Raw genomic sequence first — 25,618 nt, forward strand, 5'->3', positions numbered from 1 at the left:
TCTCTTTTCTTTCTCCTCTTTCTCTTTTTCTTTCTCTTTCTCCTTCTCTTTCTCTTTTTCTTTCTCCTTCTCTTTTTCTCTCTCTTCCTCCTTCTTTTCTATCTTTTGCTCAGTAGTTGGAGCTGAGCTTGCTCTCCAGTAGGGACTCACATATGTGAACCCTTTGAAGAGTGATTGGTCCTTTTTAGCAATTGGAGACTTCTCTTCTTCTGAACATAATACCTGCTCATGTGGCAGCACTTCTTCAGTTATCATCACTCTGGGCTAAAAACAGAAGGTTAGGGAAACATTAGAAACCTCAGATAATTTTTTTTATGTCTTCCCTAACCAGAAGAACAGAAGAATCTTGGAATTAAAAAAATGATCATGTAAATTGCAAAAGTGCTTAAAATAGCAATCTCGTCAATTTTACATTTGCTTATTTTAAAGGTTTGCTTATCCTTTAAAACCTTACAATTAGATTTGTTCTAGAAATATTGGACTTCTATTGTTTTCTAATGTGGGCATAACTACAGTCTGAGAATAGACAAAGAGATGGCTATTGAATGTTTTAATACCTACCATACTGAAGGGGGGCTCCATTCTACCTGCTTCAAGGTCCTCCCAAACTATTGGATTAAAGAAAGGGTGGGCTTTCATGCTGCTTGCATCTGTAAGCCGACCAGCAGGATCTTTCCGCAGGAGCTGTGAAAAGATACATCATAAGTAAGCACATCCCATACATTCTCTCCATCCATCTATCTGCCATATTGGTCTCTAACTGCCAAGTGTTGTACTACTCTCTTATTCTTACCTTTGTGATGAGATCCTTAATATCACCTTTTAAAGTCCTTAAACATTTGATTTCACCTTTTGGAATGGATTGGAATGGCATCTTTCCAGTTACCATCTCATACAGTATAATCCCATATGACCACCAGTCGACAGACGCATTGTATTTCTTTTTTCCTGTCATCTGTAATAGCAAATGCAGAACAATGGCATTATTTACCCAACACATCATAAATTATTTCCCTAAATCTAATTAAAAATTAAATATGGGCAGACAAAGCAAAACTATTCATTAAAAAAAGACCTTACCTCTGGTGCAATGTACCCTGGAGTTCCGGCGTATTCTGTGGCTGTCTGTCCTTCAAACATATTCTCTAGAGCGAGACCAAAGTCTGCTATTTTAATATGACCGACAGAGTCCAGTAGGATATTTTCTGGCTTCAGGTCACTGAAAGAGACATTATAAGAATATTAGCCACAGTCACGGACACCCCCCCCTGCACGCAAGATGTCCCCATTACTCCATATGTGAGAAAAATCACAGTGCCGCCCATAAATTTGTGCTGCCCTAGGCCTGGGCCTTTGCTGCCTCTCCACAAATCCAGGCCTGGCCGTGCATAGATGCTGGGTTGGACTGGCCCACTGGGACAGAGCGATAGTGGCAATTACTGGGTGGTAGGCCCTTGATTTGGGTACCTGGTGTAACAGTACTAAAGCATTGGTGACTTACCGATGGACAATGCCTTTGGAGTGCAGAAAGGAGATTCCGCATATCAACTCTGCAGCTATGAACCTATCAGCAAGGAAAGAAAGAACTTAGCATTTTGGTGTACATCCAATAAAATGTATTCATATTGTACTCTATCCCTTAAAATCTTGGAATTACAGCAAATAAATAAATCATGAATATAAATTACAAAAGTGCATAGAATAGCACTTAGAATTGACTAATTTTAATGGTTTACTTGTCTTAGTTATGTAAAAGAGGTGGCCAAGCCTTTGGCTTCTGGTACAGAAGTCTGACCTACCTTACAGTTTCAATATTTAGTGGTCCTCTTGCTGACAGCAGTTCTCCTAAGCTTCCTCCAGGTAAATATTCCATAGCATAGAAGACATAATCCTATACAGAAAAGAAGGGAGTGAGGTTACATCTCAGACACCAAATACCATAAGAATAGTAGCTAAGAATTGAGTTGGGTGATATTGGGTTTATCGGCCCGTGTAAGGCCACCTTAAGATCAGCTTCAGTTGTTGAGCATTGTTTCCCTTCATCTAGAGTTGCCACCTGTCTAGTTTTGGCCCAAACAGCTCAGAAAGGCTGCCAAATTAGTTAAAGCGGAAAGGACTCACTGAGATTGACAGAGTGATTGGCCGAACGCCCCACCATAGTCCTGCCCCCATGATGTCACCAGCCCGCCCCCTCCCTGCCCCCATGATGTCTATGCCCACCACTGCCCGTCCTCTGCCCGGAGTAAGAAGCCAGGAAAGTTGGCAACCCTACCTTCATTAGGAATGAGAATATGGAACCAGGAGACAGTGATGCAAACTGGTACTTACCTTATTATGGAATGCAGCATATAATCCCGTCAGGAACTTGCATTCATTTGCTATCTGCAATATCTGATGTTCCACCATTATGAACTCGCGCTCATCTTCTTCTAGGAGCTTCCTCTTCTTTAGAGTCTTTATGGCTATATATTGGGATGTGACAGAGTCCATTGCCAACATCACCTAAAGATGCCAATAAGGAGAGAGGGAGATGCAGGTTAGTGGATCAGGAGCAAAGTGGGTGGAAGTAAAGTGTTATGGTATGTGAAATAGAAATAATTTTTAATTCATGAGCAGAATAACCATGAATGTGCCAATGTATCACTTACCTTGCCATAACTCCCACTTCCTAAGTGTTGGTGGAAGAAAAATCTCTCAATAGAGATTGGACTGTAGCTGGAACATTCTTCTGTAGGGGAAAGAAAATAATTGATTACCCATAAGAAACACCTTTGGTGATGCTCTTCTAAAGATATCTTATTGCACCATCCACAAACTACAAGTCCCATGATTCCCAGTCAGCCTCTATACTCTTTACCCTTTTTAAAGGGGTTGTAAAGCCAACCATGATGCTGTCCCACTATGCCCCCTGAGTTTTGCTATAGAAATTGCCAAAAAACATAATAATAGATGCAAGAATTCTTCTGACAACTAACTCATTATAAATGCAGAAGAATTGACCAATGAGAATGCTGATTCCCAGCACTGATTACATCCCCTTTAAACCTACTAAACCTATATATCAGTCCCTACCAACTGACCTGCTGGTTCCTTGGGTTGCTCCGTTGGGCAGTGAGATGGTCCAGGCTGACATGCTGGAGACTTCATCTTTTTCACTTGCTTCCATGCAATCCCCTCATCTGAACTCCGGCAACGTTTCTTACCATGGATACCTGCATCAGGCTGGGTAGCGGGGGTCTTCTCTATATTCCCCTCATTTTCTACCTTTCTCCTTTTTATTTCATCCTGTGGTTCTTCGTTGTCTCTCAGACGTTTCTTTCCTCCAGCTTTGGGCAAAGGTTGGTTTGCAGGGGAGCTTTGCTCATCATTATTATTCTTACCTTTTACTTTCTTTGCTGACCTCTGCAAATCATCCTCATTACTTCTTTTTCGTTTCTTTTTAGTTTTTAAAATTTTATTTTTTTCAGTTGAACTCATATTGATGTTATATATATAAGTTGTTTGTTTGCTACAGGAGGTGCAGTGACACCGTCCAGAAGCAAACAATACTGACAAGTGACAAGCTTGTCAGACTCTATACTTGTAGGCTGATGATGTCACAATAAGAGTGTGATGTCACAATGGAACAATATGGTGGGTGTCAGGTTACATCGATAACTAGGAAACCACATGACAAGATGATGATGTCACCATGCAACAATATGAAGTATCTCAGGTTACATAGGTCACTTGGCAACCATTGTCACATGACAAGATGATGATGTCACCATGCAACAATATGAAGTATCTCAGGTTACATAGGTCACTTGGCAACCATTGTCACATGACAAGATGATGATGTTACCATGCAACAATATGACGTGTCTCAGGTTACATTGGTAACTTGGAAACCATTGTCACTCAAGACAAGATGATGATGTCACAATGAGATCTTGGCAATGTTCCTTTTTAATGAAGATTGCCAGCTTGTGATATAATTAATGCCGCCATCTTGGTTATTGACTGTTTTTAGCTTTTCTTCCCCCTTCTGAAACAGAGAACATCTACCACAATAAAAAGAACCCCCCCACCCTAAATATTCAGTTAGTATGTTCCATTGGTCAGGGAAAAACAGAACAAATATAACAAGTATATAGCGATGAGCGAATCTGCCCCAACGGCGATAAATCCATGAAACGGGATTGTTGCACAAATTTTTGGTTGCCTGGGTCATTTTTTTTTGGAGAGACGCAACAACGCCCATTTTGACGCAACTTTTTTTGACGCACAGCAAATTTTTTAGTAGCAAATTTATACAGAAGTTTTGCAAAACAATTTGACAATGGTGAAATGCGGAAATTCGCTGCAAATCCATGCCTGGATAAAAAAAATCACTCATCACTACAAGCAAATGTTTTCGTTTAGAAATTCTGACAGAATAATCACGGTTACAGTTTGTTGTATATTAAAAAAAAGTCGCACATAAACAAAACAATCCCTTTATTTTCAATGAGACAAAAGACCTTGACTATATTAATAAACAGGAAAAATAATAAAGTTGCTTGAATTCCCATTGACTTCTATAAAATTCAGCAGTATTTATGCACATTTTAGTTTTTTTCCCTTTTATAAATTGTGACTATTGAATTTTCCAAAATATATTCCTAAGGATCATTTAAAGGGGTTGTATGACACAGATGGATATTCTGAGACAATTTCCATATTTTTTGTGGTTTTTCTGTTATTTAGATTTTTGTTCAACAGTTTGAAATTTCAGCAGTGATCTGGTTGCTAGGGTCCTGTATACCTTAGCAACCAAGCAGCTGTTTGAATGAGAAGCTGTAATATCAATAGGAGAGGGATTAAAGAGAAATAAAAAGTAACAATACATAAGAAATTGCAGCCTCACAGAGCAATAGTTTTTGGCTGCCGAGGTCAGTAATCCCCATTTGAAAGCTAATGAAGGCAAAAAATATAAATAAATAAAGAATGAAGACCAATTGCAAAGTTTCTAGGAATAGATCATTCTATAACATATTAAGTTAACCGAAATATGAACCACCCCTTTAATGATTGCTTTCAATTTGTGTGTGTGTGTGTATTCACCATTATATAAAATAGAACATTTTGTTTACATATTATCCTTGTTGAGCTAATGAACCCACAACATTAAATAGAGTCTGAGTGGTTTTCATTGTAAAGGGGTTGTTCACCATTAAATGAACTTTTAGTATGAAGTAGACACTAATTTCTGAGACAATTTGCAGTTGGTCTTCATTTTTTGTTATTAGTGTTTTTTGAATTTTAGCATTTTGTTTAGCAGCTCTTCAGTTTGAAATTTCAGCAGCTCTTTGGTTGCTAGGGTCAAAATTACCCTAGCATCCAGGCAGTGGTGTGGATGGGAGACTGGAATTTGAATAGAAGAGGGTTTGAATAGAAAGATAAGGAATAAAAAGTAATAATAAATTGTAGCCTGCTAGATGAATAGATTTTGGCTGCCGGGGTCAGTGACCCCCATTTGAAAGCTGAAAAGAGTCAGAAGAGAATGGCAAATAATACAAAAATAAAGGAAAGTTTAAAAGTTGCAAAGAACTACCCATTGTATAACATACTAAAAACTAATGTAAAGGTGAACCCCACCCCTTTATATTGTAAACCATGAACTTGGAATAAAAGTTTCCTCACCAGTAGGGGTCAGTATAAGAGCAGGGCACATACCCAACAAGTGTAGGTGGGGAATACTGTCTGTGTTGGTGTTGACAATTGTAAATGCACATAACTCTTCTTTATTCACCGCCTATGGCTTCCTTCCCATGTCTGAGTAAAACAGCATTGCTTTAAGTCAGGACCCTGGCTACCCCCAGGAGGTTTATGGCTACAGCACCCCTGTCTCAGAGGAAAACTATACCCCCGAACAATGTAGGTTTGTATAAAATGTATCACATAAACAGCCCATATGTAAATAAACCATTTTCATAAAAATATAGTCTTTTGGTAGTATGTGCCATTGGCTAATCCTGCCATATTACATACTATGGGCCGCCCCCTGGGATCATAGGATTCACAGTGCACACAAACAAGCCACAAAACTGAGAATTTTGTTGTATATATCAATTCTAACATTTATTAATCTGAGTTTTACAGCAGAGTGTGATAAAAAAGAAATGAATTGCCTAGATGTGACACCTTTCAGCGAGAGTGATAAAATAGAGACCAAATTGTATTGAAAAATCACAGATTGCAATTGTTTGCCACTAGCAATCATCATTTTAATTGCATTAGGATGTTCCATTTTAGAGGAGAGGTTTACAGAGAAAGGATATAAAAGAGAATGGGTCATGGAAACCAGGAATTTGGCATGTAAGGTTGATAGAGAACAGTTACTCACAAAGACAAATCTATTTGGACCTCTCCCTTATAGTTTTAATTTTGACACTACGTACATCCCAGCTGCTTATAGAATTAGGAACATCATACATGTTCTGGTAGAAATAATATAATCGCGAACTATCTACTGAATGGTAGTGTGTTGGGGGGATCCTTAATGGAGAAGGATCTAGGGATTTTTGTTGATAACAAGTTGTCTAATTCCAGGCAGTGTCATTCTGTGGCTACTAAAGCAAATAAAGTGCCATCTTGTATAAATAAGGGCATTGACTCAAGGGATGAGAACATAATTTTGCCCCTTTATAGGTCCCTGGTAAGGCCTCACCTTGAGTATGGGGGGCAGATTTGGGCTTCAGTCCCTAAGAAGGATATTAATGAGCTGGAGAGAGTGCAGAGACTGCAACTAAACTGGTAAAGGGGATGGAAGATTTAAGCTATGAGGTTAGACTGTCAGGGTTCAGGGTTGGGGTTGTTTTCTATGGAAAAGAGGCGCCTGTGAGGGGACATGATTACTCTGTACAAGTACATTAGAGGGGATTATAGGCAGATAGGGGGGGGGTTCTTTTTTCCCATAAAAACAATCAGTGCACCAGAGGTCACCCCTTTAGATTAGAGGAACGGAGCTTCCATTTGAAGCAGCGTAGGGGGTTCCTCACGGTGAGGGCAGTGAGGTTGGGGAATGCCCTTCCTAGTGATGTTGTGATCGCAGATTCTGTTAATACCTATAAGAGGGGCCTGAGTCTTGAACAATCAGAATATCCAAGGCTATTGTGATACTAATATCTACAGTTAGTATTAGTGGTTGTATATATAGTTTATGTGAGTGTATACATAGATCAGTATAGGTGTGCTGGGTTTACTTGGAAGGGTTGAACTTGATGGACTTTTTTCAACCCTATATATGTAACTATGATTAGTCTTATCAGTATAGTGGGAATTCCGTTGCTTACAACTAACTTCCTTTGGGTAGTTCATGGTGTACATTTATACATACTCATCCTTTATACGTGTTAGGAACACTTTATTTTTGGGACAGTTTTATTAGCCTATAGACATCTGTGAATTTTTTAGCGTATGTACGCATTCACCGAGCACTTCCGCATCCCCGGCTTGATCACGGTCCACCAGGAATCCTCGGGGGATCGACTAGTGGACCGCGATCGATATATTGGCCATCCCTGCTCTACATCAATGAACTGGACTGCAGAGGATTGAAAAGACCCAACAGTGAGGGTCCCCTGGGCAAATTCCCTTTTTTTCTGTTTATAAATTGGGGCAGGCTGGAGGGAGAGTGGGGGCAGAATTGGGGCAGGCTGGAGGGAGAGTGGGGGCAGAATTGGGGCAGGCTGGAGGGAGAGTGGGGGCAGAATTGGGGCAGGCTGGAGGGAGAGTGGGGGCAGAATTGGGGCAGGCTGGAGGGAGAGTGGGGGCAGAATTGGCGCAGGCTGGAGGGAGAGTGGGGGCAGAATTGGGGCAGGCTGGAGGGAGAGTGGGGGCAGAATTGGGTCAGGCTGGAGGGAGAGTGGGGGCAGAATTGGCGTAGGCTGGAGGGAGAGTGGGGGCAGAATTGGGGCAGGCTGGAGGGAGAGTGGGGGCAGAATTGGGACAGGCTGGAGGGAGAGTGGGGGCAGAATTGGGACAGGCTGGAGGAAGAACATTAGGGATTACAAATTTACCAACAAGTACATTGCCAGTAAATTTGTAATACCAGGCCCGGCCCTGGCTAGGCCGGTAAAATACTGGCTGGGTGGCAACCCTATCAATAACCCTTGCTTGATTAGTGTAATTAATTTCTAACCTAATCCATCAAATTATACTTTTTTTTGTGTCACTGAGTAGATAAAAAGAATTATTTATCAGGGATGATTGCAGTTCAGTGAAACAAGCAACATCATTTAAAAATTATACAAATAAAAAAGGTGAACATACTTTTACATTTTTTTAGATTTATTTTTATTAATAAATATTTATTACATCAGATCAAGTATTTACAACATTACAAAGCACAAAATCCATCCATAGTTGTTATCCTAGATGTTTTGAACCTGTGGGGGTTTTAGGTATTGACGGGCAAACGTTAGGCCCCTTCTAGGCGCATCGGATCTAGGGTTTCCACCTGTTCGGTTTTGTCCTGGACAGCCAGGTTTTCGTAAGGGCTGTATGGATCAAAACCGAAACCTGGGGAGGGCTCACTAACATTGACGCAGTGATCGGCCAGTCGCTGGTTGCTGCTTCATAGCCCCACTCCCGTGACGCCATGGCCCAGTCTCTTCCCTGCCACTTGATGTCACGGGCCCACCTCTTCCCGCCCCCCGTGACATCACCCCCACCCCCTGCCGGTGAAGAAAGCCGGCAGAGGTGGCAACCCTAATTGGATCCCGAAATCCATCGCTGTTTCTTCTCCATTAGTAGCAGCTAAGGGAGCTGCTACTAACGTACAGAGAGCAACGGTTATCTCTGCTGTTCTTCTAGGCCTCAAAACATTCTCTTTACATCTCTTTGCATCTTTTTCTTCATCGTACAGAAAATATTCCTGTTTTTGTATTGGTATGGTGTATCCAACTGCATAGAATTTACTGAAGGATGCACCAACTCCTCTTCTTCTCTTTCTCTTCTTTCTCTTTTTCTTTCTCCTCTTTCTCTTTCTCCTTCTCTTTTTCTTTCTCTTTTTCTTTCTCCGTCTCTTTCTCTTTTTCTTTCTCCTCTATCTCTCTTTCTTTCTCCTTCTCCTCTTTTTCTTTCTCTTTCTCCTTCTCCTTCTCTTTCTCCTCTTCTTTCTTCTTCTCCTTCTCTTTCTCCTCTTCTTTCTTCTTCTCCTTTTCCTTCTCCTCTTTCTCTTTCTCTTTTTCTTTTTCCTCTTTCTCTTTTTCTTTCTCCTCTTTCTCTTTTTCTTTCTCTTTCTCCTTCTCTTTCTCTTTTTCTTTCTCCTTCTCTTTTTCTCTCTCTTCCTCCTTCTTTTCTATCTTTTGCTCAGTAGTTGGAGCTGAGCTTGCTCTCCAGTAGGGACTCACATATGTGAACCCTTTGAAGAGTGATTGGTCCTTTTTAGCAATTGGAGACTTCTCTTCTTCTGAACATAATACCTGCTCATGTGGCAGCACTTCTTCAGTTATCATCACTCTGGGCTAAAAACAGAAGGTTAGGGAAACATTAGAAACCTCAGATAATTTTTTTTATGTCTTCCCTAACCAGAAGAACAGAAGAATCTTGGAATTAAAAAAATGATCATGTAAATTGCAAAAGTGCTTAAAATAGCAATCTCGTCAATTTTACATTTGCTTATTTTAAAGGTTTGCTTATCCTTTAAAACCTTACAATTAGATTTGTTCTAGAAATATTGGACTTCTATTGTTTTCTAATGTGGGCATAACTACAGTCTGAGAATAGACAAAGAGATGGCTATTGAATGTTTTAATACCTACCATACTGAAGGGGGGCTCCATTCTACCTGCTTCAAGGTCCTCCCAAACTATTGGATTAAAGAAAGGGTGGGCTTTCATGCTGCTTGCATCTGTAAGCCGACCAGCAGGATCTTTCCGCAGGAGCTGTGAAAAGATACATCATAAGTAAGCACATCCCATACATTCTCTCCATCCATCTATCTGCCATATTGGTCTCTAACTGCCAAGTGTTGTACTACTCTCTTATTCTTACCTTTGTGATGAGATCCTTAATATCACCTTTTAAAGTCCTTAAACATTTGATTTCACCTTTTGGAATGGATTGGAATGGCATCTTTCCAGTTACCATCTCATACAGTATAATCCCATATGACCACCAGTCGACAGACGCATTGTATTTCTTTTTTCCTGTCATCTGTAATAGCAAATGCAGAACAATGGCATTATTTACCCAACACATCATAAATTATTTCCCTAAATCTAATTAAAAATTAAATATGGGCAGACAAAGCAAAACTATTCATTAAAAAAAGACCTTACCTCTGGTGCAATGTACCCTGGAGTTCCGGCGTATTCTGTGGCTGTCTGTCCTTCAAACATATTCTCTAGAGCGAGACCAAAGTCTGCTATTTTAATATGACCGACAGAGTCCAGTAGGATATTTTCTGGCTTCAGGTCACTGAAAGAGACATTATAAGAATATTAGCCACAGTCACGGACACCCCCCCCCCGCACGCAAGATGTCCCCATTACTCCATATGTGAGAAAAATCACAGTGCCGCCCATAAATTTGTGCTGCCCTAGGCCTGGGCCTTTGCTGCCTCTCCACAAATCCAGGCCTGGCCGTGCATAGATGCTGGGTTGGACTGGCCCACTGGGACAGAGCGATAGTGGCAATTACTGGGTGGTAGGCCCTTGATTTGGGTACCTGGTGTAACAGTACTAAAGCATTGGTGACTTACCGATGGACAATGCCTTTGGAGTGCAGAAAGGAGATTCCGCATATCAACTCTGCAGCTATGAACCTATCAGCAAGGAAAGAAAGAACTTAGCATTTTGGTGTACATCCAATAAAATGTATTCATATTGTACTCTATCCCTTAAAATCTTGGAATTACAGCAAATAAATAAATCATGAATATAAATTACAAAAGTGCATAGAATAGCACTTAGAATTGACTAATTTTAATGGTTTACTTGTCTTAGTTATGTAAAAGAGGTGGCCAAGCCTTTGGCTTCTGGTACAGAAGTCTGACCTACCTTACAGTTTCAATATTTAGTGGTCCTCTTGCTGACAGCAGTTCTCCTAAGCTTCCTCCAGGTAAATATTCCATAGCATAGAAGACATAATCCTATACAGAAAAGAAGGGAGTGAGGTTACATCTCAGACACCAAATACCATAAGAATAGTAGCTAAGAATTGAGTTGGGTGATATTGGGTTTATCGGCCCGTGTAAGGCCACCTTAAGATCAGCTTCAGTTGTTGAGCATTGTTTCCCTTCATCTAGAGTTGCCACCTGTCTAGTTTTGGCCCAAACAGCTCAGAAAGGCTGCCAAATTAGTTAAAGCGGAAAGGACTCACTGAGATTGACAGAGTGATTGGCCGAACGCCCCACCATAGTCCTGCCCCATGATGTCACTTGCCCGCCCCCTCCCTGCCCCCATGATGTCTATGCCCACCACTGCTCGTCCTCTGCCCGGAGTAAGAAGCCAGGAAAGTGGCAACCCTACCTTCATTAGGAATGAGAATATGGAACCAGGAGACAGTGATGCAAACTGGTACTTACCTTATTATGGAATGCAGCATATAATCCCGTCAGGAACTTGCATTCATTTGCTATCTGCAATATCTGATGTTCCACCATTATGAACTCGCGCTCATCTTCTTCTAGGAGCTTCCTCTTCTTTAGAGTCTTTATGGCTATATATTGGGATGTGACAGAGTCCATTGCTAACATCACCTAAAGATGCCAATAAGGAGAGAGGGAGATGCAGGTTAGTGGATCAGGAGCAAAGTGGGTGGAAGTAAAGTGTTATGGTATGTGAAATAGAAATAATTTTTAATTCATGAGCAGAATAACCATGAATGTGCCAATGTATCACTTACCTTGCCAAAACTCCCACTTCCTAAGTGTTGGTGGAATAAAAATCTCTCAATAGAGATTGGACTGTAGCTGGAACATTCTTCTGTAGGGGAAAGAAAGTAATTGATTACCCATAAGAAACACCTTTGGTGATGCTCTTCTAAAGATATCTTATTGCACCATCCACAAACTACAAGTCCCATGATTCCCAGTCAGCCTCTATACTCTTTACCCTTTTTAAAGGGGTTGTAAAGCAAACCATGATGCTGTCCCACTATGCCCCCGAGTTTTGCTATAGAAATTGCCAAAAAACATAATAATAGATGCAAGAATTCTTCTGGCAAAAAACTCATTATAAATGCAGAAGAATTGACCAATGAGAATGCTGGTTCCCAGCACTGATTACATCCCCTTTAAACCTACTAAACCTATATATCAGTCCCTACCAACTGACCTGCTGGTTCCTTGGGTTGCTCCGTTGGGCAGTGAGATGGTCCAGGCTGACATGCTGGAGACTTCATCTTTTTCACTTGCTTCCGTGCAATCCCCTCATCTGAATTCCGGCAACGTTTCTTACCGCGGATACCTGCATCAGGCTGGGTAGCGGGGGTCTTCTCTATATTCCCCTCATTTTCTACCTTTCTCCTTTTTATTTCATCCTGTGGTTCTTCGTTTTCTCTCAGACGTTTCTTTCCTCCAGCTTTGGGCAAAGGTTGGTTTGCAGGGGAGCTTTGCTCATCATTATTATTCTTACCTTTTACTTTCTTTGCTGACCTCTGCAAATCATCCTTATTACTTCTTTTTCGTTTCTTTTTAGTTTTTAAAATTTTATTTTTTTCAGTTGAACTCATATTGATGTTATATATAAGTCGCTTGTTTGCTACAGGAGGTGCAGTGACACCGTCCAGAAGCGAAACAATACTGACAAGTGACAAGCTTGTCAGACTCTATACTTGTAGGCTGATGATGTCACAATAAGAGTGTGATGTCACAATGGAACAATATGTTGGGTGTCAGGTTACATTGGTAACTTGGAAATCATTGTCACTCAAGACAAGATGATGATGTCACAATGAAATCTTGGCGATGTTCCTCTTTTTTGAAGATTGCCAGCTTGTGATATAATTAATGCCGCCATCTTGGTTATTGACTGTTTTTAGCTTTTCATCCCCCTTCTGAAACAGAGAACATCTACCACAATAAAAAGAACCCCCCATCCTAAATGTTCAGTTAGTATGTTCCACTGGTCAGGGAAAAACAGAACAGAACCCACAAGCCATCAGACATTCTGCACAAACCAACACACACTCCCCATAACTACTGGACTCTTCGCAGTGTCACTTTAAGCAAAGCCACTTTAAATCCTCACTGCACAATTTCAAATATTTCATTGCATTTTTTTTATTGTAAATAAACTTGAACAAATATGACAAGCATATAGCGATGATCGAATCTGCCCCAACGGTGATAAATCCATGAAACGCGGTTGTTGCGCAAATTTTTGGATGCCTGGGTCTTTTTTTTTTTGAAGAGTGCCTATTTATGACGCAACCGCGCCCATTTTGACGCAACTTTTTTTGACGCACAGCTAATTTTTTAGTGGAAAATTTATGCAGAAGTTTTGCAAAACAATTCGCCAATGGTGGAATGTTGAAATTCGCTGCAAATCCATGCCTGGAAAAAAAAAATCACTCATCACTGCAAGCAAATGTTTTCATTTAGAAATTCTGACAGAATAATCACGGTTACAGTTTGTTGTAGATTAATAAAAAGTCGCACATAAACAAAACAATCCCTTTATTTTCAATGAGACCAAAGACCTTGACTATATTAATAAACAGGAAAAATAATAAAGTTGCTTGAATTCCCATTGACTTCTCTAAAATTCAGCAGTATTTATGCACATTTTCCTTTTTTTCCCTTTTATAAATTGTGACTATTGAAGTTTCCAAAATATATTCCTAAGGATCATTTAAAGGGGTTGTGGCATGGTGCCAAGAGACTGGCGGATTGCTAATGTGGTGCCGTTATTTAAAAAGGGATCCCGTTCTCAGCCTGAAAACTATAGGCCTGTTAGTCTGACATCAGTAGTAGGAAAACTTTTGGAAGGGGTAATAAGGGATAGGGTACTTGAATACATTGCAGTTCACAATACTATTAGTTTGTGCCAGCATGGTTTTATGCGTAACAGATCTTGCCAGACTAATTTAGTTGCCTTTTATGAGGAGGTGAGTAGGAACCTTGATGCTGGAATGGCAGTTGATGTCATCTACTTGGACTTTGCTAAAGCGTTTGATACAGTACCTCACAGAAGGTTAATGATCAAATTAAGGAATATTGGCCTAGAACATAATATTTGTAATTGGATAGAGAACTGGCTGAAGGATAGAGTACAAAGAGTGGTTGTAAATGGAACATTTTCTAATTGGGCCAGTGTGGTTAGTGGAGTACCGCAGGGGTCAGTCCTTGGGCCTTTGCTTTTTAACTTGTTTATTAATGACCTGGAGGTGGGCATAGACAGTACTGTTTCTATTTTTGCTGATGACACTAAATTGTGCAAAACTATAAGTTCCATGCAGGATGCTGCTGCTTTGCAGAGCGATTTGACAAAATTAGATAACTGGGCAGCAAACTGGAAAATGAGGTTCAATGTTGATAAGTGCAAAGTTATGCACTTTGGTAGGAATAATATAAACGCTAACTATCTACTGAATGGTAGTGTGTTGGGGGTTTCCTTAATGGAGAAGGATCTAGGGGTTTTTGTTGATAACAAGTTGTCTAATGCCAGGCAGTGTCATTCTGTGGCTACTAAAGCAAATAAAGTGCTGTCTTGTATAAAAAAGGGCATTGACTCAAGGGATGAGAACATAATTTTGCCCCTTTATAGGTCCCTGGTAAGGCCTCACCTTGAGTATGCGGTGCAGTTTTGGGCTCCAGTCCTTAAGAAGGATATTAATGAGCTGGAGAGAGTGCAGAGACTGCAACTAAACTGGTTAAGGGGATGGAAGATTTTAACTATGAGGTGAGACTGTCAGGGTTGGGGTTGTTTTCTCTGGAAAAGAGGCGCTTGCGAGGGGACATGATTACTCTGTACAAGTACATTAGAGGGGATTATAGGCATTTGGGGGATGTTCTTTTTTCCCATAAAAACAATCAGCGCACCAGAGGTCACCCCTTTAGATTAGAGGAAAGGAGTTTCCATTTGAAGCAGCGTAGGTGGTTTTTCACGGTGAGGGCAGTGAGGTTATGGAATGCCCTTCCTAGTGATGTGGTAATGGCAGATTCTGTTAATGTCTATAAGAGGGGCCTGGATGAGTTCTTGAACAATCAGAATATCCAAGGCTATTGTGATACTAATATCTACAGTTCGTACTAGTGGTTGTATATATAGTGTATGTATGTGAGTGTATAGATTGGTAGGTGTGGGTTAAGTGTGCTGGGTTTACTTGGATGGGTTGAACTTGATGGACACTGGTCTTTTTTCAACCCTATGTAACTATGTAACTATGTATGACACAGACGGATATTCTGAGACAATTTCCATATTTTTTGTGGTTTTTCTGTTATTTAGATTTTTGTTCAACAGTTTGAAATTTCAGCAGTGATCTGGTTGCTAGGGTCCTGTATACCTTAGCAACCAAGCAGCTGTTTGAATGAGAAGCTGTAATATCAATAGGAGGGGGATTAAAGAGAAATAAAAAGTAACAATAAATAAGAAATTGCAGCCTCACAGAGCAATAGTTTTTGGCTGCCGGGGTCAGTGACCCCCATTTGAAAGCTAGTGAAGGCAAAAAATATAAATAAATAAAGAATGAAGACCAATTGCAAAGTTTCTAGGAATAGGACATTCTATAACATATTAAGTTAACCTGAATATGAACCAACCCTTTAATGATTGCTTTCAATTTGTGTGTGTGTGTGTGTATTCACCATTATATACAATAGAACATTTTGTTTACATATTATCCTTGTTGAGCTAATGAACCCACAACATTAAATAGAGTCTGAGTGGTTTTCATTGTACTGTAACTTACTAGAGAATTGCTGACACTCATTTAAAGGGGTTGTTCACCATTAAATGAACTTTTAGTATGAAGTAGACACTAATATCTGAGACAATTTGCAGTTGGTCTTCATTTTTTGTTATCACTGTTTTTTGAATTTTAGCATTTTGTTTAGCAGCTCTTCAGTTTGAAATTTCAGCAGCTCTCTGGTTGCTAGGGTCCAAATTACCCTAGCATCCAGGCAATGGTGTGGATGGGAGACTGGAATTTGAATAGAAGAGGGTTTGAATAGAAAGATAAGGAATAAAAGGTAATAATAAATTGTAGCCTCCTAGATGAATAGATTTTGGCTGCCGGGGTCAGTGACCCCCATTTGAAAGCTGAAAAGGGTCAGAAGAGAATGGCAAATAATTCAAAAACTAAAAAAGATACAAAAATAAAGAAAATTTTAAAAGTTGCTAAGAACTGCCCATTGTATAACATACTAAAACCTAATGTAAAGGTGAACCACCCCTTTAAATTGTAAACCATGAACTTGGAATAAAAGTTTCCTCACCAGTAGGGGTCAGTATAAGAGCAGGGCACATACCCAACAAGTGTAGGTGGGGAATACTGCCTGTGTTGGTGTTGACAATTGTAAATGCACATAACTCTTCTTTATTCACCGCCTATGGCTTCCTTCCCATGTCTGAGTAAAACAGCATTGCTTTAAGTCAGGACCCTGGCTACCCCCAGGAGGTTTATGGCTACAGCACCCCTGTCTCAGAGGAAAACTATACCCCCAAACAATGTGGGTTTGTATAAAATATATCACATAAAACAGCCCATATGTAAATAAACCATTTTCATAAAAATATAGTCTTTTGGTAGTATGTGCCATTGGCTAATCCTGCCATATTACATACTATGGGCCGCCCCCTGGGATCATAGGATTCACAGTGCACACAAACAAGCCACAAAACTGAGAATTTTGTTGTATATATCAATTCTAACATTTATTAATCTGAGTTTTACAGCAGAGTGTGATAAAAAAGAAATGAATTGCCTAGATGTGACACCTTTCAGCGAGAGTGATAAAATAGAGACCAAAATGTATTGAAAAATCACAGATTGCAATTGTTTGCCACTAGCAATCATCATTTTAATTGCATTAGGATTATCCTAAAGGGCCAGTTTTTAAGGGCTAAGAAAAATTGTTCCAGAGAAGTGGACTCCATAAGTGAATGTTCCATTTTAGAGGAGAGGTTTACAGAGAAAGGATATAAAAGAGAATGGGTCATGGAAACCAGGAATTTGGCATGTAAGGTTGATAGAGAACAGTTACTCACAAAGACAAATCTATTTGGACCTCTCCCTTATAGGTTTAATTTTGACACTACGTACATCCCAGCTGCTTATAGAATTAGGAACATCATACATGTTCTGGTAGAAATAATATAAATGCGAACTATCTACTGAATGGTAGTGTGTTGGGGGGATCCTTAATGGAGAAGGATCTCCAGAAGGATTTTTCTAGATAACAAGTTGTCTAATGCCAGGCAGTGTCATTGTGTCGCTACTACAGCAAATAAAGTGCCGTCTTGTATAAATAAGGGCATTGACTCAAGGGATGAAAACATATTTTTGCCCCTTTATAGGTCCCTGGTAAGGCCTCACCTTGAGTATGGGGGGCAGATTTGGGCTCCAGTCCCTAAGAAGGATATTAATGAGCTGGAGAGAGTGCAGAGACTGCAACTAAACTGGTAAAGGGGATGGAAGATTTAAGCTATGAGGTTAGACTGTCGAGGTTGGGGTTGTTTTCTATGGAAAAGAGGCGCCTGTGAGGGCACATAATTACTCTGTACAAGTACATTAGAGGGGATTATAGGCAGATAGGGGGGGGGGATTTTCCCATAAAAACAATCAACGCACCAGAGGCCCCCCCTTTAGATTAGAGGAACGGAGCTTCCATTTGAAGCAGCGTAGGGGGTTCCTCACGGTGAGGGCAGTGAGGTTGGGGAATGCCCTTCCTAGTGATGTTGTAATGGCAGATTCTGTTAATGCCTATAAGAGGGGCCTGGATGAGTCTTGAACAAGCAGAATATCCAAGGCTATTGTGATACTAATATCTACAGTTAGTATTAGTGGTTGTATATATAGTTTATGTATGTGAGTGTATAGATTGGTAAGTATAGGTTGTGTGTGCTGGGTTTACTTGGAAGGGTTGAACTTGATGGACTCTGGTCTTTTTTCAACCCTATGTAACTATGATTAGCCTTATCAGTATAGTGGGAATTCCGTTGCTTACAACTGACTGAGTTATTGGGGTAGTTCATGGTGTACATTTATACATAGTCATCCTTTATACGTGTTAGGAACACTTTATTTTTGGGACAGTTTTATTAGCCTATAGACATCTGGGAATTTTAGTGGGGGGGGGGGGCGCTACAGTTTTCATGAATCTAATTAAGAATGCATTGTTTTAGTTTATATCAGAGGAGTGCGATTTATACAACGCACCACTCTACCTACCATCCCTGTAAGTTGTATGCATTTGCTAATTGATGTTTACGTGAGCGCGCAGTTGCAGGCACCATTTGCGGCCACTCTAGGCTCACGGTTAGGCAGTTAGTTGCGCATGAGTGCTACCGTCTGAACTATGAGATTTTCCTTAGATGGTATTGGAAGTTCTAATGAGCGCGCATATGCGTGCATCTCCTGTGCCCATTCCAGGTTTGCATGCGTTTGAGCACTAAGCCGCACTTCCTGTTGAAGTGCAGTAGCAATCAACTTTATTAAACATATATTGGTCAGGGAACATTCTTTTTTTGGTGCTCCTGAGGAAGCATGAAATGCGTTGAGCTAGAGCTATATTGCATCATGGTTGCTGTATGAGCTGGATTTTGATACGTTCCATTTTATAACACATGTGAGTAGCCTGCATTGTACCGGATTTTCTAATAAACGGTATTACACTATCTGTATTTTCTCTCTCTTTGATCTTGTTGTTGGAGAGGAGGAGTTCATTCACCCTTAACAATTGGACATTTTGTTGATTGAACCATTTGGCATATAAACAGTTAAGTCTGGTGAGTGCGCACACTTACCCAACTATCCGGGTGGAGGGAATTAAGTTGCACAAAGCACTTTAAAAGGATTCTTGTGTGTTAGACATACACTCAGGGTGTAATATTTTATGTTTTACGTATTACACTTTGTTTTATATTGTTTTTATTTTTCATGTGCTTTCTTATATGGTTGTTTTGGACATGTCTTGAGGTCTGATTAAAGGGGACTTTTTAAGGAAGCTGCAAGTGATTTTCAACGCACCACAAAGAAGATTTCATCTGAAGGGACCCGTTTAGCGTTGAGTACCTTTGTTACACAAGGCACACATACATGCTAGGTCCCATCAGCCAATTAATGGACAAAGTTCTGTTTTTTACTCCCACACTACTTCCTGTTACAGTTAGAGCTGCATTATTTCCTGTCAGGTGATCTCTGAAGGAGCACACAGCCCATCACAAAATGGCGGCTCAAGGGAAAAGATGTAAAAGGGCAATAGTTACTGCTATATATATTCTGGTTTGGTGAGATTCTTTAATAGGCTTCTTAATAAGGCGTAAACTTTCTGTTGGTTAAGTATTCATTCTAATTCAAATTCTACATTTGTCTGAGCTGCAGCTGCCAGCAGTGTTGGACTGGGGCCCAGCAGAAACCCTAACCCCAAAGCCCTCATGGCTGCTGTGTAACGCAGAGCTACCTCTGTGACTTGGGCAGCTCCAGTGGGGGAGGAACACACAGCTTGAACTCTGCATGGTGACTGTGACTGGGGGTGTGGTACAAATAGGGAAACTGTGTACTGGCCATAGAGGATTTTACTCAGTATCATGGTGGGCTGGTCCCACCCTGGGTGCTGGTATAAAATAAATAAGGTTCTCAGTGGGACCATGTGGTGCCTGGGACTCTACATCAGGGGTGGCCAGACTTGGTCCGGTCGCGATTGACTGGGCTGACGCGGAAGTGCGGCGTGTGCACGTACGTACGTACGCACGTACGTACGTACGCGGCGCAGCGTATGTACGCATTCACCGAGCACTTCCGCATCCCCGGCTTGATCACGGTCCACCAGGAATCCTCGGGGGATCGACTAGTGGACCGCGATCAATATATTGGCCATCCCTGCTCTACATCAATGAACTGGACTGCAGAGGATTGAAAAGACCCAACAGTGAGGGTCCCCTGGGCAAATTCCCTTTTTTTCTGTTTATAAATTGGGGCAGGCTGGAGGGAGAGTGGGGGCAGAATTGGGGCAGGCTGGAGGGAGAGTGGGGGCAGAATTGGGGCAGGCTGGAGGGAGAGTGGGGGCAGAATTGGGGCAGGCTGGAGGGAGAGTGGGGGCAGAATTGGGGCAGGCTGGAGGGAGAGTGGGGGCAGAATTGGGGCAGGCTGGAGGAGAGTGGGGGCAGAATTGGGACAGGCTGGAGGGAGAGTGGGGGCAGAATTGGGGCAGGCTGGAGGGAGAGTGGGGGCAGAATTGGGGCAGGCTGGAGGAAGAACATTAGGGATTACAAATTTACCAACAAGTACATTGCCAGTAAATTTGTAATACCAGGCCCGGCCCTGGCTAGGCCGGTAAAATACTGGCTGGGTGGCAACCTGATCAATAACCCTTGCTTGATTAGTGTAAATCATTTCTAACCTAATCCATCAAATTATACTTACATACACTGAGTAGATAAAAAGAATTATTTATCAGGGATGATTGCAGTTCAGTGAAACAAGCAACATCATTTAAAAATAATACAAATAAAAAAGGTGAACATACTTTTACATTATTTATTAATAAATATTTATTACATCAGATCAAGTATTTACAACATTACAAAGCACAAAATCCATCCATAGTTGTTATCCTAGATGTTTTGAACCTGTGGGGGTTTTAGGCATTGACGGGCAAACGTTAGGCCCCTTCTAGGCGCATCGGATCTAGGGTTTCCACCTGTTCGGTTTTTTCCTGGACAGCCAGGTTTTCGTAAGGGCTGTCTGGATCAAAACCGAAACCTGGGGAGGGCTCACTAACATTGACGCAGTGATCGGCCAGTCGCTGGTTGCTGCTTCATAGCCCCACTCCCGTGACGCCATGGCCCCGTCTCTGCCCTGCCACTTGATGTCACGGGCCCACCTCTTCCCGCCCCCCGTGACATCACCCCCACCCCCTGCCGGTGAAGAAAGCCGGCAGAGGTGGCAACCCTAATTGGATCCCGAAATCCATCGCTGTTTCTTCTCCATTAGTAGCAGCTAAGGAAGCTGCTACTAACGTACAGAGATCAACGGTTATCTCTGCTGTTCTTCTAGGCCTCAAAACATTCTCTTTACATCTCTTTGCATCTTTTTCTTCATCGTACAGAAAATATTCCTGTTTTTGTATTGGTATGGTGTATCCAACTGCATAGAATTTACTGAAGGATGCACCAACTCCACTTCTTCTCTTCTTTCTCTTTTTCTTTCTCCTCTTTCTCTTTCTCCTTCTCTTTTTCTTTCTCCTCTTTCTCTTTCTCCTTCTCCTTCTCTTTTTCTTTCTCCTCTTTCTCTTTCTCCTTCTCCTTCTCTTTTTCTTTCTCTTTCTCTTTCTCTTTTTCTTTCTCCTTCTCTTTCTCTTTTTCTTTCTCCTCTATCTCTCTTTCTTTCTCCTTCTCTTTTTCTTTCTCTTTCTCCTTCTCTTTCTCCTCTTCTTTCTTCTTCTCCTTTTCCTTCTCCTCTTTCTCTTTTTCTTTTTCCTCTTTCTCTTTTTCTTTCTCCTCTTTCTCTTTTTCTTTTTCTTTCTCTTTCTCTTTTTCTTTCTCCTTCTCTTTTTCTCTCTCTTCCTCCTTCTTTTCTATCTGGTGCTCAGTAGTTGGAGCTGAGCTTGCTTTCCAGCAGGGACTCACATATGTGAACCCTTTGAAGAGTAATTGGTCCTTTTTAGCAATTGGAGACTTCCCTTCTTCTGAACATAATACCTGCTCATGTGGCAGCACTTCTTCAGTTATCATCACTCTGGGCTAAAAACAGAAGTCTTAAATTATTAGGCAAAATCATATATAAAATTACAACAATACAGAGAAAGAAAGAGGGTTGATCTGATGTTCTTCTGGTTAGGGGAACATTAGAAACCTCAGATAATTTTTTTTATGTCTTCCCTAACCAGAAGAACAGAAGAATCTTGGAATTAAAAAAATGATCATGTAAATTGCAAAAGTGCTTAAAATAGCAATCTCGTCAATTTTACATTTGCTTATTTTAAAGGTTTGCTTATCCTTTAAAACCTTACAATTAGATTTGTTCTAGAAATATTGGAGGACTTCTATTGTTTTCTAATGTGGGCATAACTACAGTCTGAGAATAGACAAAGAGATGGCTATTGAATGTTTTAATACCTACCATACTGAAGGGGGGCTCCATTCTACCTGCTTCAAGGTCCTCCCAAACTATTGGATTAAAGAAAGGGTGGGCCTTCATTCTGCTTGCATCTGTAAGCCGACCAGCAGGATCTTTCCGCAGGAGCTGTGAAAAGATACATCATAAGTAAGCACATCCCATACATTGTTTATCTTCTCTCCATCCATCTATCTGCCAGATTGGTCTCTAACTGCCAAGTGTTATACAACTCAACCCCCTGTTATTACAGTTATTCTTACCTTTGTGATGAGATCCTTAATATCACCTTTTAAAGTCCTTAAACATTTGATTTCACCTTTTGGAATGGATTCGAATGGAATATCTCCAGTTACCATCTCATACAGTATAATCCCATATGACCACCAGTCGACAGAAGCATTGTATTTCCTTTTTCCTGTCATCTGTAATAGCAAATGCAGAACAATGGCATTATTTACCCAACACATCATAAATTATTGCCCTAAATCTAATTAAAAATGAAATATGGGCAGACAAAGCAAAACTATTCATTAAAAAAAGACCTTACCTCTGGTGCAATGTACCCTGGAGTTCCGGCGTATCCTGTGGCTGTCTGTCCTTCAAACATATTCTCTAGAGCGAGACCAAAGTCTGCTATTTTGATATGACCGACAGAGTCCAGTAGGATATTTTCTGGCTTCAGGTCACTGAAAGAGACATTATAAGAATATTAGCCACAGTCACGGACACCCCCCCCCCCCGCACGCAAGATGTCCCCATTACTCCATATGTGGGAAAAATTACAGTGCGCCCTGGGCGGCATGCCGCCCATAAATGTGTGATGCCCTAGGCCTGGGCCTTTGTGGCCTTTCCACAAATCCAGGCCTGGCCATGCATAGATGCTGGGTTGGACTGGCCCACTGGGACAGAGTGATAGTGGCAATTACTGGGTGGTAGGCCCTTGATTTGGGTACCTGGTGTAACAATACCTAAAGCATTGGTGACTTACCGATGGACAATGCCTTTGGAGTGCAGAAAGGAGATTCCGCATATCAACTCTGCAGCTATGAACCTATCAGCAAGGAAAGAAAGAACTTAGCATTTTGGTGTACATCCAATAAAATGTATTCATATTGTACTCTATCCCTTAAAATCTTGGAATTACAACAAATAAATAAATCATGAATATAAATTACAAAAGTGCATAGAATAGCACTTAGAATTGACTAATTTTAATGGTTTACTTGTCTTAGTTATGTAAAAGAGGTGGCCAAGCCTTTGGCTTCTGGTACAGAAGTCTGACCTACCTTACAGTTTCAATATTTAGTGGTCCTGACAGCAGTTCTGCTAAGCTTCCTCCAGGTAAATATTCCATAGCATAGAAGACATAATCCTATACAGAAAAGAAGGGAGTGAGGTTACATCTCAGACACCAAATACCATAAGAATAGTAGCTAAGAATTGAGTTGGGTGATATTGGGTTTATCAGCCCGTGTAAGGCCACCTTAACATCAGCTTCAGTTGTTGAGCATTGTTTCCCTTCATCTAGGGTTGTCACCTGTCTAGTTTTGGCCCAAACAGCTCAGAAAGGCTGCCAAATTAGTGATTGGCCGAACGCCCCACCATAGTCCTGCCCTCATGATGTCACCAGCCCGCCCCCTCCCTGCCCCCATGATGTCTATGCCCACCACTGCCCGTCCTCTGCCCGGAGTAAGAAGCCAGGAAAGGTGGCAACCCTACCTTCATTAGGAATGAGAATATGGAACCAGGAGACAGTGATGCAAACTGGTACTTACCTTATTATGGAATGCAGCATATAATCCCGTCAGGAACTTGCATTCATTTGCTATCTGCAATATCTGATGTTCCACCATTATGAACTCGCGCTCATCTTCTTCTAGGAGATTCCTCTTCTTTAGAGTCTTTATGGCTATATATTGGGATGTGACAGAGTCCGTTGCCAACATCACCTAAAGATGCCAATAAGGAGAGAGGGAGATGCAGGTTAGTGGATCAGGAGCAAAGTGGGTGGAAGTAAAGTGTTATGGTATGTGAAATAGAAATAATTTTTAATTCATGAGCAGAATAACCATGAATGTGCCAATGTATCACTTACCTTGCCAAAACTCCCACTTCCTAAGTGTTGGTGGAATAAAAATCTCTCAATAGAGATTGGACTGTAGCTGGAACATTCTTCTGTAGGGGAAAGAAAGTAATTGATTACCCATAAGAAACACCTTTGGTGATGCTCTTCTAAAGATATCTTATTGCACCATCCACAAACTACAAGTCCCATGATTCCCAGTCAGCCTCTATACTCTTTATCCTTTTTAAAGGGGTTGTAAAGCCAACCATGATGCTGTCCCACTATGCCCCCGAGTTTTGCTATAGAAATTGCCAAAAAACATAATAATAGATGCAAGAATTCTTCTGACAAAAAACTCATTATAAATGCAGAAGAATTGACCAATGAGAATGCTGGTTCCCAGCACTGATTACATCCCCTTTAAACCTACTAAACCTATATATCAGTCCCTACCAACTGACCTGCTGGTTCCTTGGGTTGCTCCGTTGGGCAGTGAGATGGTCCAGGCTGACATGCTGGCTTCATCTTTTTCACTTGCTTCCGTGCAATCCCCTCATCTGAATTCCGGCAACGTTTCTTACCGCGGATACCTGCATCAGGCTGGGTAGCGGGGGTCTTCTCTATATTCCCCTCATTTTCTACCTTTCTCCTTTTTATTTCATCCTGTGGTTCTTCGTTGTCTCTCAGACGTTTCTTTCCTCCAGCTTTGGGCAAAGGTTGCTTTGCAGGGGAGCTTTGCTCATCATTATTATTCTTACCTTTTACTTTCTTTGCTGACCTCTGCAAATCATCCTTATTACTTCTTTTTCGTTTCTTTTTATTTTTTAAAATTTTATTTTTTTCAGTTGAACTCATATTGATGTTATATATAAGTCGCTTGTTTGCTACAGGAGGTGCAGTGACACCGTCCAGAAGCAAACAATACTGACAAGTGACAAGCTTGTCAGACTCTATACTTGTAGGCTGATGATGTCACAATAAGAGTGTGATGTCACAATGAAACAATATGTTGGGTGTCAGGTTACATTGGTAACTTGGAAATCATTGTCACTCAAGACAAGATGATGATGTCACAATGAAATCTTGGCGATGTTCCTTTTTTTTGAAGATTGGCAGCTTGTGATATAATTAATGCCGCCATCTTGGTTATTGACTGTTTTTAGCTTTTCATCCCCCTTCTGAAACAGAGAACATCTACCACAATAAAAAGAACCCCCCATCCTAAATGTTCAGTTAGTATGTTCCACTGGTCAGGGAAAAACAGAACAGAACCCACAAGCCATCAGACATTCTGCACAA

At 41.0% G+C, this 25,618-nt stretch overlaps 3 protein-coding genes across 3 annotated transcripts; all 3 read right to left on the reverse strand.

Annotated features, from left to right (window-relative positions):
- Nucleotides 1-48: 48 nt before the first annotated feature.
- Nucleotides 49-3,516, reverse strand: LOC116410537 (protein kinase C delta type-like; the record flags this gene model as incomplete). Its single annotated transcript, XM_031901385.1, has 9 exons — nucleotides 3,081-3,516; nucleotides 2,649-2,728; nucleotides 2,329-2,502; nucleotides 1,800-1,891; nucleotides 1,502-1,564; nucleotides 1,081-1,219; nucleotides 794-955; nucleotides 562-684; nucleotides 49-264 (listed from the first exon to the last, which is right to left on the reverse strand). Coding segments are annotated over exons 1-9 (1,446 nt in total), but the record flags the coding sequence as incomplete, so codon positions are not given.
- Nucleotides 3,517-9,275: 5,759 nt separating this feature from the next.
- LOC116410376 (protein kinase C delta type-like) lies at nucleotides 9,276-11,716 on the reverse strand (the record flags this gene model as incomplete). The annotated part of the gene is made up of 7 exons (XM_031900731.1): nucleotides 11,555-11,716; nucleotides 11,028-11,119; nucleotides 10,730-10,792; nucleotides 10,308-10,446; nucleotides 10,021-10,182; nucleotides 9,789-9,911; nucleotides 9,276-9,491 (listed from the first exon to the last, which is right to left on the reverse strand). Coding segments are annotated over exons 1-7 (957 nt in total), but the record flags the coding sequence as incomplete, so codon positions are not given.
- A 9,949-nt stretch (nucleotides 11,717-21,665) lies between these two features.
- Nucleotides 21,666-25,230, reverse strand: LOC116410522 (protein kinase C delta type-like; the record flags this gene model as incomplete). Its single annotated transcript, XM_031901371.1, has 9 exons — nucleotides 24,781-25,230; nucleotides 24,350-24,429; nucleotides 24,030-24,203; nucleotides 23,541-23,626; nucleotides 23,243-23,305; nucleotides 22,802-22,940; nucleotides 22,515-22,676; nucleotides 22,258-22,380; nucleotides 21,666-21,878 (listed from the first exon to the last, which is right to left on the reverse strand). Coding segments are annotated over exons 1-9 (1,434 nt in total), but the record flags the coding sequence as incomplete, so codon positions are not given.
- Nucleotides 25,231-25,618: the final 388 nt, after the last annotated feature.

The sequence above is a fragment of the Xenopus tropicalis genome, chromosome 4 (genome assembly GCF_000004195.4).
Source record: "Xenopus tropicalis strain Nigerian chromosome 4, UCB_Xtro_10.0, whole genome shotgun sequence".
Taxonomy (NCBI): domain Eukaryota; kingdom Metazoa; phylum Chordata; class Amphibia; order Anura; family Pipidae; genus Xenopus; species Xenopus tropicalis.